Source organism: Hermetia illucens, chromosome 3, assembly GCF_905115235.1.
Source record: "Hermetia illucens chromosome 3, iHerIll2.2.curated.20191125, whole genome shotgun sequence".
Lineage (NCBI taxonomy): Eukaryota > Metazoa > Arthropoda > Insecta > Diptera > Stratiomyidae > Hermetia > Hermetia illucens.
The window spans coordinates 25,205,875-25,225,235 of NC_051851.1; the positions used below are offsets into that span (position 1 = coordinate 25,205,875).

The 19,361-nt window shown below is 40.4% G+C and overlaps 3 protein-coding genes across 7 annotated transcripts in view; 2 read left to right on the forward strand and 1 right to left on the reverse strand.

Annotated features, from left to right (window-relative positions):
• Positions 1-19,361, reverse strand: part of LOC119650660 (autophagy-related protein 16) — a 440,786-nt gene that overhangs the window by 243,451 nt on the left and 177,974 nt on the right. The gene's annotated exons all lie outside the window — the stretch shown is intronic.
• Positions 1-19,361, forward strand: part of LOC119650659 — a 220,773-nt gene that overhangs the window by 68,136 nt on the left and 133,276 nt on the right. The window lies entirely within an intron of this gene.
• LOC119650661 (transcription elongation factor SPT4-like) lies at positions 244-784 on the forward strand. Its single transcript, XM_038053601.1, has one exon. It carries the CDS (start codon positions 278-280, stop codon positions 626-628), a length of 351 nt encoding a protein of 116 aa, XP_037909529.1. The 5' UTR covers positions 244-277; the 3' UTR covers positions 629-784.

Sequence of the window (19,361 nt, forward strand, 5' to 3'; positions counted from 1 at the left end):
CTACCTTCGTCCCTCTTTTAGTTTGTATCCTTGATTATAAATCATTAAATAAGGATTAAATGGAGGGGACACTCACTGACCTTCAGAGGTTGAAAGCCGCGAAAAAAGCTGTTGACAATCAAACCCTCTAACTGATGGTATACTAGCCAAATTCGGAAAGCTCCTAAAAGTTACTCCTATCATGTTTTTGAGAACTTCAGACAGGCTTAAATTCCACCGTACATAAGCCATTATTTCTCTTCACTCAATTCATTCTGAAACTTTTCACTCAACAAACATGTCATTCGAAGCGATTCCCAAGGATTTGCGAGGACTTCGTGCTTGCCTGGTATGCTCGCTGGTGAAAACGTTCGAGCAATTCGAATATGACGGCTGTGACAATTGTGAGGGATTTTTGCAGATGAAAAACAACAAGGACCAGGTTTATGATTGCACGAGCAACAACTTTGATGGATTGATTGCTGTTATGAACCCCGGGGACAGCTGGGTGACTAAGTGGCAGCGGACAGATCGGTTTTGCAAAGGAATATACGCTATATCTGTCTCCGGTCGATTGCAAAACGCAACTATACGGGATATGAAGAGCCAAGGGATCCGATACAGATCGAGGGATACTACCCAGCGTTAAGTTGGATTGTTTATGATTATTTTGACAGTTGTAAGAGATTCGTAGCTAATAAAATAAATTTTTGCACTGAATTCTTTAAAAATGTTGAATATTCTGTTAAAATGCATTTCTTCCACTGTTTATTGCAACTAAATTGTTTTGCGAATAGAACTGACATTCAGTGGCGATTCCGCCCCTGTTTCAAACCCTCTCCTTCAATGCATGGATTTTCCAGTTGTTCTCGGCCTGTTTCAGTGCCGATTCCGCCTCTGTTTCAAACCCTCTCCTTCAATGCATGGATTTTCCAGTTGTTCTCGGCCTGTTTTTATGTTAAAGTAGGGGTTTGACAATTCTATCTATCATCTGCTAGCTCTACCAGGTCTTCCTTTTCAACCCGATTCACAATATGACACGTTGCTTCACTGAAACTAGGATCTTCTCACAAGATGCGTAGTTCGAAGTCAACAGTTGATGAGCTTGTCAGATTTGTTTTGTCTACCCCCGCCAACCTCTCTTCTTACAATGAATGCCCTCCGTCATTAAATGGAAGGCGGCTTCAGGACCGCTTCATCCTTAAACAATTCTCTTTGGTTTTGTTGCCATTCTGGAAATGGTGGCGAATCCAGAGGATATGGATTCGCTTTGTTGACCTGGTTAATACGGATTTGATGAGGAGGGTGTTCCATTCCATCTTTCGCCACTGTCAAAAATCGTGTGTTGATCCTGGCACACTTGGAACCCAACCCAACTTGGGTAACAATCGCCACATTTTGCATTCGGTTGCTAGCTCTGCTGTCGTGGTTGACAATAACCAACTGGGATGAGCATTGTGTGCACTCCGTAAATACTGAGTCATTACAGCTTCTGCAGTTGGCATTAGGGAACCAAATAGCAGCATAGTCTCCGGAGAACGCCTAATATGAAGATTTAAAACTAAGCCAGGGAGAAGCGGTTCGGTATAAGGACTGGAATAAAGGCACCATTGATGGGTAATACTAAATCATGGTAGAATCTTATTCTTATCTGGGTCTCAGGAGGGAGTAGGAGAAGTTTGAGCATGAAAGCATGCAAGAGAAGTGATTTCATGGTCACTCTGTGGCAGTTCTCCAAGGAATCCCGGTGAGTAAATGTCCAGAGGTACATTTTCTCCCACAATTTGCAAGATGTGACAGTAATTTATGCAGAATTGTGAACCAAACTAGAACGACCAAAGGTGGTCCTACCAGTACTTTGACAGAACCTATTTCTGAGGATGTGAAGAAAAGGAAAGTCATTGTTTCCTTGATATTTATGAAAATGTAACCAGAACCAGGTATGGAAACATAGGAAAGTTAAGGTATTAGGGAGCCTACATCCATTATCGATTCGACATATTGGATCTGGGTTATTTGATTTCCAAGAAATTAGTGCTCCCCCACCAGTATTGCATCATAGTTTGACGAGAGTGATCCTAGAAAGGCGGACTACCAACGCCGACTTCGATCTGGAAGAAATGCCTTTCGAAAGTGTTTGAACGAAATAGTAAACGATCACAGGAAACGTGAAAAGTAAGTTAGTAAGTAAAAGTAAGTCAGAAAACGTTCGTTTATTGGTGTGAAAAAATCTGCCTAACTTAGCAAGTTAAGGAATAAATTTCGCTCATTTACTCTATTTTTCGCAATATTTAAGGAGTTTCCCCGCTTATAGGGAAACGTCAAACCAGCTTATCCAGGTTGATTGACATGTCCATACCTCCCTTTCTTAGGAATTTCTTCCAATCTAGAGCAATTGCTTTGGTGACTTTTCAGGAGTATTTTACAGAAGATATTTCTGATCGCACTATGTTCACCAGATACTTCAGCCTCGACGAAGGGAATCGATTGCTGCCTAAGTTCCCAGAGTATTATTGGGTAATAGTTGCATATAGCATTACGTTCGGGAAAATACAACTCTTCACTTTCGGAACTACTGTCGATCCTGAATAAGAAAGTCTGGCTTGATGCAAATGAGGATCCGGTGAATTTATAAGAATCTATATAAGTGACAGGCAAATATGCTGTCAGCCACATTTGCTTTTACCAATGACCCTTTCTATGCAGTCTCTTTCTACAATTGAGACAGGGCCTTATACCTCTGCTAAGATTTGAAGAAGATACCAATGTTTAGTACAATAGTCCCACCAATATCTCAGGGTTCCTTGCATTTACCAACCGATATTCGTGTACTAGCTGTTAGAGTAGTTGAGGCTAGATTGTTAATAGCGCTTGGATAACGTTGCAATCGAATCTGGAGAGCCTAATTACATTTTTGCAGCGACCAGTGATGTTTGACTTTCCAACCAACCGTGGTAAAAGCCTATCTTACAATTAAAGCCAACGAAGGGGTCCACCTCAAGAAAATCAGAAGCAAAAACCAGAACCACAAAAACCCATTGCGGAAATAGAAAAAAAAAACCCTCACTCATCAAAAATCGCTACACCCAAAAGCACATATCATTAGGTCACTTATTCTTCCATTACTACAATTGGCATTCTTCGAAAGTAAATGACACAGAAAACAAGATGAAGATTTATTTCCTATTCTTCCGAGTCAAATACATAAATTTGCAGATAGTTTCGCCCCATGGTCTCCCATTGACCATTCCTCCAGTCATAATGGCGAGGCTCATGAAGCTACTTAATTTATTTTTTTGATGCGCTTGCTCCATGCACATTGAGGTGAAGCTAGTGAAGAAGTATCTGTGACCGAACCTTTTGACATTCATTGCTACCATGCACAATAATATTTTCCTTTTTTCTAATCAGCGTGTTAAGGAAAGGCCATGCGGAAGCCATTCACCACTCATAGGCAGGGGTATAGATGAAATGCGGTCTGAAGATTAAGAGGCTGAATAAGATGGTCACGTTGAATGTGTGGCAAGCAACAAAGGCTTCTGGTTAGGAATCAATTGTCCTAAGAGTGATGGTACTAATGTTTCGATGATATATCTTTGGTTGGAAACTTTTTTGCCGATGCAAAAACAATGCGGAATAGTGTGGATTTGTGTCAGTAAGTGGAAGAAATTTTGACGGAGTTATGTTTATTGTGCGGTGGGGTATGTCAGGTATTGTGTTATCGGATTGAAAGTGCTTCCTTATTGTTAGCTTGCCTGAATACCAATGGGAGTCTCTGCAAATTAAACCCTTTCAACCAATGCAACTAGAAAGGATGTCAAGCGGAACGTCAAAGGGATGGTCGTCCCTGTTTCTCGAAATCAATTAGGCCACCTTAAACTAAGTTTTGATTAGCGTTAACCTAAAACTAGTTTTGAATGAAAAAGAGCTAAATTGTTTCCTTATAGTTGAGTCTGGCTAACACTGAGGACAACCGTCCTTTTCTTTACCAAGGATAACTCTCCCGTGGACATTTTCAGATCAGTCAGGCAGAAAATCGTCGCCATTCAATAGGTCCAGGAAATCAAACATTTCCGCTTCGGTGTCGTAGGTACTAATAAGATATCAGAATACGAATGACATGGGACGAGACGCAATCTCCTCCAATCTGGGATTCCCCAACGCAAACCTCTGGCATTGCACTCCAATTTTTAGGCCTAAAAAGAATTACTAAACTCTCATCAAAGGTCAAGAGGTGCGTATGGTACACCTGTAACTGCACGGAACTTACAAGACCTCATTAGATCGATATTCCCTTTTCCATTATCCCAACACATGTTGCATACTCCCCATACAAGACTATATATCCAGAATAAATGATATTTTCCAAGCTTCGCCAAAGAAGAACAATCACCACGACCATCATCATCAAATGCAGTTGGTTAGAAATTTGTGTTAAGAGGCTGCTTCCACTACGAAACCCGTTATATAATTCATAAGTGGATACCCAAACTGAACTGGCTACCATCATCCTACTGACAATGACCGACTGACTACTTGTAACCAATTCATGTTACACATTCTTCACATCATTACTTTGGTCGCTTATTCTTATTGTAATATATCAAGATAATGTGGGCTGCGTTGGGGCCGAAAAATGTTTAAATTGTTCATGTGCAGTCTCTGTAGATGACCATCATCGCTTACGACAAATAATGGTGAAAGTTTTTTTCCTGAATGGTTGTCCAACTAGCCAAAGCTGGTTGTAGTACTAGAAAATTGCAGTCAGATGAACCTGAAGCAGGTTTTCAATTGTTTCTGGTTACTCTGATTTAGTCTTGACTTGATTTTTTTTTTTCGGGGGAAAAATGTAGATCAACATAATGTTATGCATAGAACTCTGGTTGAGAGGCTTGTGGACCGTTTATGTTGTTTTAATGTTCCAAATATGGAGGATGATCGTGGCTGGAACAATTTAGGCTATTAACTGCAGATACTGTAATTGAAGCTATTGTTCTGAGTATTTTTGCAAAAGTATCATTTAGCCTTGGGTGGATCCTTCAGAAAAATTTCTTTCTTGAGAAAATGGGTCAACAATGCTTGAGTGGGAACAGTACTAGTGGTTTGTGTTGAACCCATGTTTCTGGTTGGACCCTCAGATCAGCACGCATGCGAAAAGATTGTTGGTGTTTTGCGAATTTCATAAACTACTCCGGAGGTAACGTGGAAAAATGCAAACCAAGAACGCGTTAAGAATGAACACACTTGAGTTGAGGAGATGAAACTTGAAGCTGGACCCCACACAGCGTTTGCCTGCTTGGGGATATCGATAGCCAATACGTCTTCGTGTTATTGCTGAGTATTAAATCCAGTTCATTGATTGAGTTAAGAAGCTCAGCGGATAAGAAGTGTCAGACCCATTCCAAGTGCAATAGACAAGAGGGAACGCAATGACCTTGCCTTCAGGATCTACCAAGCTCATGGCGAAATAAATCCGTTTAAGCAAAACCCCACGAAAGATTCAGGTTTGCTCAGCATACAATCAATTATCCCCTAGAGAACTTCAGGAAGGGACTTCCACTACGTAGCTACTGAAATGTAGGCTAAACATTTCAAATCCAAAAAAGGATGGGTTATGCTGCGACACAAATTCAACTTCCCGATCTCTTCGTCTCGGGCTCAGGGTTTACCTTAAATGTGAATTTTTGTTTCAGCTTCGCGGGGATCCTGAGTTCGCCATCCACCTGATAGAGAGCAACTTCTCTTCCACGGACCCCTATTTTGGAACTAACACCCAATTTTTTAAAATAGCAGGCGCCATGCGGTCTTCTCCAAGAGTGCGCGAAGTAGTACCTGGGTTTTATGAATACCTTATGTAAACCTTCAAACACGAGATTATATTGAGACAAAAAGCAACCGGGCGATGTGATCCGCTGTCAAGTAGAGACGGACTGAGGACTTCCTCAATCTTCAAGAAAGATAAAAGTGGTTGCTCCAAGAAGCTCAATTAGCACAAAAGTGTGCGGTCTTCATGTCATACAGTTCTTGGGCCTTGATTGTGGAAAGGCCAAGGTATCCAGAGTCAAGACAGATCTCAGGAGCAGCTCCCTCACCAAGCAACTAGAAATCTCTCTGAGATTCCCAACGAATTATTTACCTAGTGTTCCTAGTCTAGCTCTAACTAAACCTGAGTAATCGCAAAAGAAAAGGCTAAGTGTTTCTCCCTCCTTCCCGCAACTTCGACAATGCGAACTATAGGGTATACCGTGTTTAGCGGAATGATCCCCTATAGACCAGTGCCTCGTTCAATCCGCCGTAAACCTCTACGCATTTGCGCACGTCTGGGCCAAAGGCTTCCGTTATCGGTGCTCGGCTTACGGCAGATTGTGAGCCTTGGCCATCTGAAGTCAGCAGTTGACAAGTAGTGCGAGTAGGTTCCACACTTCACGGTCATCGCCAGCGGGACGAAAACTGTTCCCGCCAATAACTATCGAGGGACCAGTTCGTTAGCCATTTCCTTTTACATTCGTATTACATAACGAAACTAAACAGCAAAATTCCATGATAAGAGCTGAAAAAAAAGGTGAAAAAGGGGATCAAGAAAGAAGTACTTGGAAAACATAACACTGATTTAAAAATGTCAAATAAAAACTTCAAAGGAAAACGAACATAAGCACACTCCTACTTGGACTTTCCTCCACTAAAAGCACGCTATATAATGATGGCAAAGAAAAGAAAACTTCGACAGTCGGAAAACTCAAAAAAATGTTCAGCATAAGACTTCCTTCTCAAAAAAATTGAATGAATATAGACTATATTGAATATGAATTTGACACCGCTGTCTAAAGTGTCAAAAACTGGGGAGGAAAAACGTCTACTAGAGAGCTTTACGTCTAACATATGCTTCACAGGAAGGGCGAAGGAGTCAGCTTAATAAAGTATTAGAAAAAGGGGAACACAGTGGCTTCCGTACAATTCCATGTTAATATACCAGTCACCATCGAACGTACGATTAACACGATACACATAGAAACCAGTATGAAACGAGATTAACTATATCGTTTAAAGTGACAGAAAAGCGTTTATTAGAACAATCAAGTATCTAAAGATGGAGCATCAGTTTACCCAAAATGTACCCTTAGCATCCATCAGTTTTATCAGAAAGGCCTGTAAGCACTTTCACTATTAATGATCAGCAATACTTGCCTCAAGTTCAAAAAATTCGCTAACGCGATATATGGAACTGAAAAACAGATCAGAGAAGTAGTTAACGCTAAAGCAGCTTTCCTCTGTAATGTGCTGCAAGAAAAAAAATCAAAGTTACTAGAAGCCCCCAAAAATTCTACTATCTGTTCTTCTTTTTTAACCATGTTTCGTTCGATAGCTGGTCCAGTTCGTCTAAATCGCAGTCGACCTTTGCTTGGTCATAAACTAGATAAAATTCGATCTGGTCCCCCATCTAACTCACCAATTTTCTACGGCGCTTAACTTTGGCGATTGAAAGACCATCGCTTCACCTGTTGAGCATGAAAAATTTCACAAGCTTACTAAACTTTCATCCGGTCTCCCTAATACGCTCTGACCGTTCCGAGCAGCGCTCAATCTTCACGATCGAATAACCATCGCTTCACCCGTTGGACGGAAATCCTACTATTCCTTAGCGTAAATGCACCTTTCTCTGTAAGCATGATGCACTCTGCCTCTTTAGGGCAGCCAGAAAATGGGAAAATGTAGTAAGTGACAGTAAATTCAACTTCAAGGCTTTATTGGAAAACTTTCCAGGAATTCATTTTGAGGAAAGACTTGCTTACACCATGGAAATTCGGCGAAGTGTCAAGAAAAGCAAAGCAAACGCTTAAAAAGCGATTGTTTATCCTTTATTTTCTATATTTCCTAAAATTGGCCAAACAAAACCAGGATTCATTTCTGAAATACAGATTTGTTGAGCCAGACGAGAAAAGAAGACGAGCATCCTGATGACGTTTCGAATGCTTGTGGTGGTGCCTTGAAAACTGTAGCGAACAGAAAGGAACCTAAATTAGAAGAATATTTTTCGGAAGCTGTAAACTCGTACTGAAAGAATTCTTCAAAACTATAATCCTATGAAGGACTCAGTTAACACACCATCTGTCATTTCGATATAGAGCAAAGAGCTTCAAGACAGGCTAGTCTTTTCAGAACCCCTGAAGGGTTGACTAAATACTGCTCTATTAAAGTCTTACCTTTGCTCTATTGTGTCATCATCTCTACAGTCGGTTTTTTTCTTAAGAAGCGACTTCACATTTCAGAACCCCAAAAAAAGGGAACAAATCGACTCCAACGACAACGACAACCCGACCTGTTTTCATATACTACATTTTGTTGAAACGTAGTATGTGGTCGGAAAGACTTATATCTTTTCGTTATTCTTCCCACTTTTCAACCGTGGCTACATCACGTCACAGCGCAACAAAGGAAGAAGTACCAGAAAAGCAACAACCTGTGCCCCAAATACAGACCTCATTGGATTGCAGTGGACCCCCTTCATACGGTGGATCACGAATGAGACACAACAATAATCTCTACATATTATACAACGAGCCAAAAGCCGCCGTCCATATTAAGACCATATGAGGACCACCAGCAGTCCACTGACCCGGAAGGAGGATGTTACAGAAATCATTACGCCGGCAAAATATTATAGATCAGTTGAACAAAAATTTAGACGCCTTTCAGAGTAGAGTGGAAGGAGTTAGCACAATCTGTGAAATTCGAAGCGACCAGTCTTCCTGGGAGGCATAAAGCTCATTGCTTTCTTTCATTATTTAAGTGTGGTCTTCCGTAGGTTGACCACGTGTTGTTCGAAATTTGTTGAAACTGTAAGTGTGGCTCCTGGTCTGAGGAAGAAGGGAAAGGATTATGTACTTCCTTTTATTTTTTTGAGTGCCCTCCCATAATTTTGCCATGAGAGATCATAAGAAACCTATGGAAGCTGCAAAGAATGATTTTGTACTGGTCCAAGAAGGGAGAGAGAGGATGGTGTGAAGAATGGGGAAAGCGGATAGTGTGAGGAATGTTGAATCTTCAAAGGCTAATCCAATGCTAACATGAAAAGGAGAGAGAGAGCGATGTGGGAAGGGGGAGAAGCAATCTATCATCGAATCTGGGCTATTTGCCATGAGAGAATACAAAAACCCTGTTGAAATTACAAAGACTGGGGCAAGTAAGAGATTATTCAAATTTCTGACAGATTAGAAGCTCCTTCACAATGTCATCCAGTTAGTCCAGAATCCTTCAAACTCTATACTTTTTCTATACATAGGTCCATGATTTCACGTAAACAAACAAATATCCTTGCAGAAACCGACTTGTAAGAAAAATAGGCGCGGCTTTCAAATAACCTCAATAACAATACCCTGTTTGACTTGTACTTGTTTTCGAAAGGCTTATCCTGGAATGTCGCTCATTCTAGAAGATCCTCTACCAAAGGCTCATCCATTTACTGGGCTTAAGGATTTCACATCTGCTTAGATAAGATCCAGAAGCACTGCAGGCTTGAGAAGGATTTATGGCCTGATCTGTACATTGCTAAAGTAGGAAAGACGTGGCATACTCTTCCTTGTATGGAGCAATGGTATAGGCCAGGATGCTAGATAGCTGCAAGGAATAATGAATTAGTGTACCTCAGTGCCAAACTGAGATGTTTGGATCTCTTTATTAAGGCAGGCCTAGATGGTTGAAGTAATACCAAAAAGTAGGACAATTTCTTCATTTTAATGATGCTAATACTTTGAGAGTGTCAGAGCAGAAAGCCAGCCATCATGAACTTTGCTGGATTAACACGCTTTGCAATAAAGGACTGGCTTCCATTATCTCTTTTAGGCCCTCGTTTTTTTCCAATCACAGCCAAGGAACAAAAGCCGAGTTGGAACTAACTAAAACAACAGAGCCTTAGCATTTTCGTGCCTCTTAAAAAAGCACATGTCAATTGAAAAATGAGGATGTAGAGTACGAACTCAGAAGCTTGCTACCTAGCGATAGGAGCACCTATTTCTCGAAGGTACTAACTCCCTTTTATTGGCAAATCTGGTGAGCGATCCTCAGATAGTTCAAGACAGATTTTGGGTCCACATTCTTGGACTATTTCACAGGAAGAATTAACTAAGCTACCATTTGTCAGTGATCTAGCAGACGAAAAAACAAATAGGTCCCCAGAGCAACAAAAAAGAAGGAGTCAGGGTTAGGGTAACTCGATGAAAATATTCTGGATAAAGATAAAGATTAGTGAAGTAAAACTGCAAGAAGACAAGTGAAGGACAATTGTAGAGCATTCCAATTACGAATGACACAATTCTAGTCTAGTTTGTAAGTAGAGATATCTCTCGATCCCAATACTAAATTCAGATCGCGAATTCTGTCCCTGCATCCTGATACCCAAAACATGGTGCACGAACCAATTTAATATTCCAACAAGGAAGCCTGGAGCTTCCGAATCACTTAACCAAATGAGTGCCACAAGGCTCCATTATCGGTCCCATTAAGTTTCTCTCTAATTCCACATCTCTCTACAAACTTGCACAGACGAATCCCCCTAGCAGACATAAACCTATCATTGCAATCGTATAACCGTTATCAAACCGTCCAGAACTAAATTGCGTTTAATTCATTCATAACTGAGCTCGCGATAGGGAATCAACTGCAACAACTTCACCATACGGTTTTTCCTTCACCTGGAACCAGTCGAGAAGTATATCTGTTCTCTGACTCCATTCTAGATACAAAGATACTCTAATGTATCACAATTCCCCCCGATCCATTGCAATATAGCACTATCCAACTGCAACTAGTTTCACGACACATATGTTACTGTCATTTGCTGTGGTTTGTTTGTGGAATCCAGTCAAAGTGGGTCAAATGTGCAATCTTGTTCCCAATATTCTTCTGCTACTTGGACTCATATGCTTCCGTTTTTTCCATCAAAGTATCACACGGCAATATGAAATTATTGTTATGTGTTGTTATTCGATAGTTGCTGATGATTCCGAAGTGGAGCTACTGCTCAAGCACTAGATATATGCCGAGCTGAGCCAGACCAAGGTAGCGGGAAACCATTGACTCGCTATCTGTACATCGCTTACCTGAAAGTATCTTAGATACTTTCAATGTCTTTCGATACTGGACTTGCAGAGCCAAGTGTTGGATATTGGAAATCAATTTTCCGAATGCAAAAGTACCGTATTTTTTCGAAAACGGATCAGATGTGGGCTTACGTATATGGAAATGGTAATGGCATGTGTAAGAGCTTCAATGGGAACTGCCTGTGACCGCGAAGAGGCTAAGATGCCGGCATGCTTAATGACGGCCAATAATGCCATTTATTGGTGGGGCTTTGTAGCGGCGCTTATCTTTATAACCCTCTTATCGATGGCTCGTTCGAGGAAGTATCTAGCACAATCGAATTTTTACTTTTCCATGCGCTTCACGGCTTATATAACTTTTACCTACATTTTAACGATGAAGAGTAAGAAGCGGCGTCTATCTGCTTGGAGTGTTTACTTTCAGAAGTGGAGATCACCTCCGAAGATCACTTTTATCGTCAGCGTAAATATTTGTTTATGGACGCGCTATTCGCCAACAGCTAATTATGGGTACTTCACAGCTTCGCACTAGTTACTATTACCGCTGATCATCTTGAAGATTTGTCGTCTATCGTTTACTTAGTCCCCTTCAAGAGATACTTTATTGTCTATTCTCATAGCGCTTCAATGCTGACTTGAGGACCCTCAACTATATATTGTAGTGTAAATGGCATGGTGAGGACGCTTCAAGACGTTGAAAAGCACGACTCCGTTCTTGTTCCCATTCTTGGGGAAGACAATCCACAATCACCCAACCTAAAACTCCCATCATCTCATTTAGATCCTATCTAAACAGCTACTTTGAATCGCGATCTCAAAAACAAACGACCAGACCAAGAAGAACTAGGTCTCGAAACTATTTTATAGCCCCAACGCTCCAAAGACCTCATCCACGATATTACACTCTGTGACAATAATTTTGATTTTTATTGTAATTGCAAACGAGCCATATCGCGAACAGACTCATGGGGGCCACGTGAAAAGTGTTAAGAGCTCGCGATCTGAAACCGTGAGTACAATAGATACAATAAGGATAGATATATGAGGCTGAGAAATGATGCAGCTGGAATAATGGAACGATGACAGTCGTAAATTAAAATATTTATTCACTTTGTTCGGTGATTGTGACGTCGGGTTTGCTAGAGGCCATAGAGCACAACAACAGCCACCAGACAAGAGTAAATTGATTGGTAAGTGGGTAAGTAATTGTTGCTTTGTTGCTTGTTGCTCTACGTACTCAATGGGTATAGTCATGTCGGTTGTTTGGCTGTTTTGCGTACTTTTACGATGTGTTGATTGTGTGTCAGGCACTCAAGGTATAACCAGGCATTTTAGATTGCATTTGATGGATAGATAGCGCCCAAGAAAGTTTGATGACGATCATAGATTGGGGAGATAGGAATATGGTTATGATAAGGTTGGTAAATAATCAGAGTGGAAAGAACAGGGGGTGTGGCTTGATTTGATGATTAGATATATTGACGAGGGGTTTGATGGTTTAAAGACATGATTGCAGAGAAGTTTTCGCGTTTATTTTCAAGTTACAGTTTATGGGATGGTGGCTTGAGGGTGAATGAAATTTCCTTGAGTTTTCTTGTTCCCTTTTCGGATTAGGCGTTGAGACTCGGGAAGTAAGGCATCAAACAAGCCAACCATGTCTTCCTAGCTTTATTGCGCTTACATTTATGTTAATTTTCGCATAAGCGAATTCTGTCTTGGCAATCCGATCAATGGTTTGCAGTAGAATTTAAGCCAAAGTATTGCTGGGTTTTCTACCGGCAAAATAAGGGATGAACTGTCAAATGATCCAAATAAGGATCGACAAAAATAGTCAGAATAAGAATACCACTCAAATAGAGATGGCGATGAACATGTCTTATTGTTTGCATGGATCGGCTCAACAACTCCTTCTCAGGGGCCGAGTATCACAATATTCATAGCAAATGGCGCCCAATGTGGGTCGGTGACAGTTTCTAGTCTAGTTGTAAACCTGGATGTGCAGTGCCATATCGAGGTTAAATGAACTTGACTTGAACGCAGACTGGTTTCAAAGGTGTTTTTGACACCTTTATGAAATTAATTTCAAAAATTTTGGCATTGAATATACAAGTCCTGCTACCGATTGAGCACATTATTCTCCTCAACTAGATACCATTGTACTTTAATCTGCCGTTGAACTTATATGACCATCAGATGATTTAAAACCCGAGTTCCTACATTCTGTTTGACAGTTAGCCTATGTTGATGGTATAACGACGAGAATCAATCGAAAATCTTCGACAAAATTGGCAAAAATAGAATTAAATGCCTTCGAAGCATCACTTCCATAAGTTAGTCTCTTTTGTCCGAACATTAGAGCCTCAGTAAGGTCCGATCGCAATTGATTCCGTAGAAATTTATCGACGATTAAAAATTGCTTGCCTGAGAAGTTACTTCACTTCCGCGTACACCATAAATAGGAACCAGTTCTTACGTTCCTCAGTACGAAATCTGAAATTGCGAACAACTGGTTCCCGAAATACGACCAAAACCAAAACGAAAGAGATTCTTCAACAAAAAAAAATCCACCTTGAATCAAACTATGACTCTGATAATAGGCAGAAAACCTCACTTAATATTCCAGCTGCCATCATTTTGAAGTTAAAAAAAGCTAAAACTTCTTACACGTCATTTTCGTTGGTAACAAGACGTGGCTTTTTCAGTATGGTTAAGAAGTCAACTACCAAAGCGTATAGTAGAATGGAAGTCAGTAGATTAGTATAATCCGAAAAAACGGCTAAAAAGTGAAGATGGTCTAGGTTATAGTGGATGGAATAACGCATCAGAAGTTCACCCTACTAACGATAATGGTATTTTATCCCCGATGAAGCACTTGGTGCTTCGTATTTGTTGTACTCAGCCAAAAAATGTTGGACCTTTTTCTTAAGGGAGGGGTAGGGTCAAGCGTGCAAAAAAAAACACTTTTTTTACAAATTTTTTTAGAAGATATAGTTAACGTAAATTTATTTTACTCTTTTGTATGTTATAAAGTAACATTTGAACTATATTCGGTAATTTTTTTATTCAAAAATATCGATAAATGAGCGAATGGTAGTGAATTTTCGATGACGTCTTTTTGAAAACTTGATTTGCGGTGTTCAACGTAATTCAATTCAGGATCATTTGAAATAAAAAAAGCAAATGAATTTCGTTAAAATATGATATTTTTCTTCCCCCAACGATGCTTTTTTTATCATTTTTTGATTTTTAAATTTTTTCTGATTGTTTTAAGTCAAAATTGCGATTTCACACGGTAAATTTCGCCATTTTGGGGGTGGAAAACACCCTTAAAGGGGAAAAAAAAATAAAAAAGCATCGTTGGGGGAAGTAATTTTATATGTAGAAAGCGTGTGCCAAATTTGAAAAGATTCGGTCGAGTAGTTTTTTCAGGCAATTGAACACGGAAAAAAAAAAATTATTTCGAGAAAAACGCGTTTAAAGTTTTGAACTACAAAAAACTAAACAATAATGATGGAAAATTTTTTTTTTCTTTACCTTACACCGAGTCATCGATTCCAGCACCATAAAGGACAGTTCCCTCTGCAATATACTGATCTTCCTTCATTTTTTTGTCAAGTCTTTCTTGAATTCTCGCCTCTTTTGTCTGCGTAGTTGCATTGAATTCTGCCCTTCCAATTCGTTCTGCGTCAACTTCTTTTACGTAGGCGTGTGCACTCGGTCCAAGGCCGATTCCCAAATCATGCATACAACTTAATAGAGCTCCTGAACCCTCATTGAATGTAACAGCTGCAATATTAGCTGCGAATTCAACGATTGGAAGGCTGCCAGATAAGTCGCACGAGCCGCACGAGTAAATGCCTAACGACAAACTGTTGCTCCGGTTTGCTCTTTTTGCTCCGAAATGTGTACATATACTATATTATACCTATACTAATACCTACTACAATAGATTCACAGCTTCGGCTGCTTCTCTCGAATACCAAAGGAACCGTATCCCAATAGTAAAATGGAGCGAAACAGCTATACACAGTATAACTGTTCGACAACTGCTCCGCGCGCTCAGCTACGGCAGGTACGCTGTTAGAGTAGAGGGGACTAAAACGGCTATAACTTTAAGAGTTTTGCTCCGTTTCACTTGAAATTTTGACACAATATTTTTGAAATGTTTATCTACAAGAAAATGTAAAACAAAAAAAATCGATTTTCTGACCCTACCCCTCCCTTAAGAAAGTGAGGCAGCGTGTAAAGTGTTGGCTTTGTATTGGTCGAAATCTTCAGTCTTTATTTTCAACAGATCTTCTTTACTTTGGACCACGGATTTTAATACCATGCCAAATCTATTAAAATAGTTTCTCGCAACTACTCTCTTCTCTCCCACCCCTCCTTCTTCCTCCTATTCTCTTGCACTCTGTTTTTCAATTCAGTAAACAGCTTTCATTCCCTTGAACTTCTAATAATCCTTTAATGCCAGTGCCTTGAATAAATGGAAACTTAGGGTTCTGAACATTGCTCTCTGCTAGTGGCAATGGTCCACATTGTATCGCGCGTATGTTGCCAAATTGTCAAAAAGATCACACGAATCAAGTTGAAATAAAGTAGGACTCACTTCGAAGAAATATTTTGGTTGTTTTTCGTGAAGATTTTCCTCAAACTTCCTATTGAAGCTGAACCTGAAATAAGCCAATTGTGTGACCATATTGGCACTCCTTTTCGATTACAATATTTGTATTCTGGGTTAAAAAAAGGAAGCCCCAAATTCAAAACCTTCTGATAATCTTATTAACTACTAGAAAGAGAACTTACATGCTACTGTCCTCAACAGCCACATCCTTCCAGGTGAGCCTTGTGATGTTCGCGAAGAAGAATCCACGTTCCATGACGAGGGATATATAAAAAAACACATAAGTTATCGGAGGAAATTGGGAGAAGTCATCCATATGCTTAATAGCTAAAACAGTCTCAAAAACCAGTATTAACTACGTTTTTTTCATGATGAGACCCGAAGCTGGTGTTCTGTTGGGAAGCCATTATACCTAGATATGGTTAACAGAAAGACTGAGCGCGCAATTTCAATCCTTGAATCAGATTTACTTCTCCATCTTGAGCATTCAATACAAGTTCAAAAGTCTTCACCCTCCGCCAGGTTCATCCGAATGAGCCAAGATGAAAGATTGAGGATGCAGAGTCAATCCTTGAATAAGATTTACTTCCTCATCTTGGGCGTTCAATACAAGTTCAAAAGTCTACACTCTCCGCCAGGTTCATTCCGATGGACCAAGATGAAAACCTGGTGTCATCAGAATTCGCCGCGCCGTTTCGATGCCACAAATTCCTAAGACCATAACTGCTGTGATCGGAGCAAAGGGACAAAATCTAGCCGGCTCAGATTTTCAGAGACAACCCTTAGCATTCAAAAAGGAAAGCAGTTCTCCCACTCTACAGCTAGAGTTATCCTTGAGGTCCCCAAAAAGAATGATTTATCTAGTGTCCGTAGCCCTCTTCTTCTCCGCGCAATTAAAAAGGGTCCTCAAAGGATGGTTTACTTAGTGTCGATAATCTGGCTCCATCTAGAGCTGAGCAATCGGAAAGGAAGTGCCTGAAGGTTTCTCCCTCTTCTCCGCAGCTTCGGTAATGTGAATTGCAAATGCAATAATCAGAAAAAGGAACAAACTCACGTTTACTAGAAAAATCTCACAGGAAGTGCCAGAGGATTTCTCTCTCTTCTCTGCAGCTTTGACAATGCGAATTGCGAATGGAATAATCAGAAAAAGGAACAAAGTTCTGTTTAGTAGTAAAATCTCACAGAATCTTTGATATGTGCCTTACTGAACGGTGCTTTTTGTGGTTTCAATCAACGTATTTCATGATGGTTTCCGGTGTCAAGGTCTAATTCGCTGGAGAGCACAGGTAGGACTAGGCATGTGTTCTTCACTGCTGGAAGCCATTCTCGGGAATAAGCTATTAAACCACATTAACTGGTAGCGAAAAGAGAGACTCCAGTTGAAAGGACAATCTGTCAATCAGACGCGGCTGGTAGGGCCATTGATTGACTCGCTACAATTTAAAATGGAAACCATTTTGTAGTCAGAGGCCTTTGTCATGTTCGAGGACTGTTAGCACCATTTGACGATTCGGCCCTTTTGACAGTAAGGGCTTGTAGACGCGACATGGATCACGCAAAACAAACCACGATTTTCAAAAGTTGTATAATTTTGGACCTAGAAATGCCTAGAAGGAAGGAAATTTCGTAGCCATAACGTTGCTTGATTATGAGAAATAAAGAAATTTTCCCTGCAAATAACTGTGCTGACTTTTTTCACCTTTATTTATTTCCACCAATTATTAAGCTTTATCTATGTGAAATCGAGCGGCTTGACAGACCAAGTCCTCACTGACTTGGACAGTTTTTGAAGTCAATTTGTTGTTCTGCAGAACATGGCCGTACATTGAAGACGTTTCTTCCGCAGCTTATCGATGATTTGACATCTTACCGGTCAGAAATGCCCTTAATTCAGGCATTTCGTAGCGAGTTACGTTGCTGATTTAATACAAATCGTCGTGCTGATAATGAAAAAGCAGCAATCATTGACAGTGCTGGCTATCTATTTTCCTTAAGAGGTGCGAAGCCCCTTGAAAGGCAGGAATACAATTCTGAATTGTTACTTGGATTCAGCCTTGGGCAGGTACACACGTTTAGAGAGGCTTCCTTAGGCAAGCAAAATGACTACTTTTTAAACGTCCTTAAAGTCCCATTACTTCTCAGATTTATCATAAAGGCTCGTTTTAAGGATGATGGCCAATGCATCATTGAAACGGCGCCCAAAGAGGGATCCGGAAATCAATGACCATGAGAAAGGAGCTAAATGTCTTGCTAAATGGATAAGTTGAGTCGAAACCAGAATGACAGCCGAAAATCTTAACATGAAATCAATATTGTTACCAAAAAGTTCGAAATTCAGTCGGAGCGATTGTAAGTTTCCATCAAAAGCCTTCTAAAATCTCTCAAAAAACTAGGTATTTCCTGTTTCATGCTTTATTCAGTAAGAAACTTAGGTAGATCCTCCCACTAGCAATTAGACCCTATTATTCCAGTTTTATTAACATGACAAGCGATGCTTTGAAGGCAGGTTTGACGACTGACTATTCTGGAGACCTCCCCGACCGAAATCGGTTAAAAAACAAAGGGTCTTCAAGAATTTTATTTAATTTTCACTTGATAGTAGGCTCGTTTGGCGCGGTATCTCAGTAATATAGCTCATATCACTCATCTGGGAGAAAGAAGGTAGATTCATTTAGTTCAGCTAGCAGCGTAGACAGGTGGTGAACTTGACAAGCCTTAATCACCTTCATTGAAAATCACCCAATCATACGACCACCCAGTCTCGCCGAGAGCTCCAGGGTTTCATATACCAAGTCAACTAACCTTGGTGCGGTTGATTCTTCGACTGTGTTGTTAGTTGTATCTTCATTTGGAGAGGTAGGCGTGCAGAGTCTGTTTTGCCTTTCCTGTGATGAAAAACCGGGTGGAGAACATCCATTGCTACCTTAAAACCTGCCAAAGTACCAAAGCTCTAAGGCATACCCAAATATTAGCTTCGATAGTTCGTCGAAATATTATTTCGTGGCGATGTCTTATTCCCAATTTTGAGAACTCATTTCGTCCCGGAGATAATATAGCCTCCTTTCCTACGCAAAGAACGGACGTTTTGAATTTCAGTAGCAACGGATTCAATAGGATGAAAATGACTTTAGTCCTTTCCTAGGTGATTAGACCCTGACTTCTAGATAATCACCTTGGATCCAAAACTCCATGCGCTAATGTTTATATCGCCGATAATCTTCCGCTCCTCGATGATTGTGAAGTCCACTTCCTTTTTCGATACTTTGTGCATCGCAGTCCCAAGGATTTTACTTTGTCGCACGAGATTCGAGTCCTGCAATAGCCTTGTAATCCTCTAATCTATTGTATATACCAGAATGCAATGGCGCTCAGCTGTTAAAAGGCATTTGGTTCCCGTGGTTCAACCATCCTCAATCTGGCAAGACTAAGCATAGTCAAACCGCATTTAAGTCTGTCAAATCAATCATCAAAGAGTGTCCAACACACATAGTAGTTTGGCTTTTACTTAGGTGATTAGTTGTAGGTTTTTATTCCGCTAATATTAACTCAGCGATATTCGACGGCAGGACCAACCGCGTGATTACTTTAGTAAAAATGAGGCGACCACTGGTACAAAACGACCTTCACTCGAGGAGAGGTGTCTTTTGCCTATCTGAAATTCATGT

Coding starts and splice junctions, on each gene's coding strand:
- LOC119650661 (XM_038053601.1), top strand. CDS start 278: ATGTCATTCGAAGCGATTCCCAAGGATTTGCGAGGACTTCGTGCTTGC.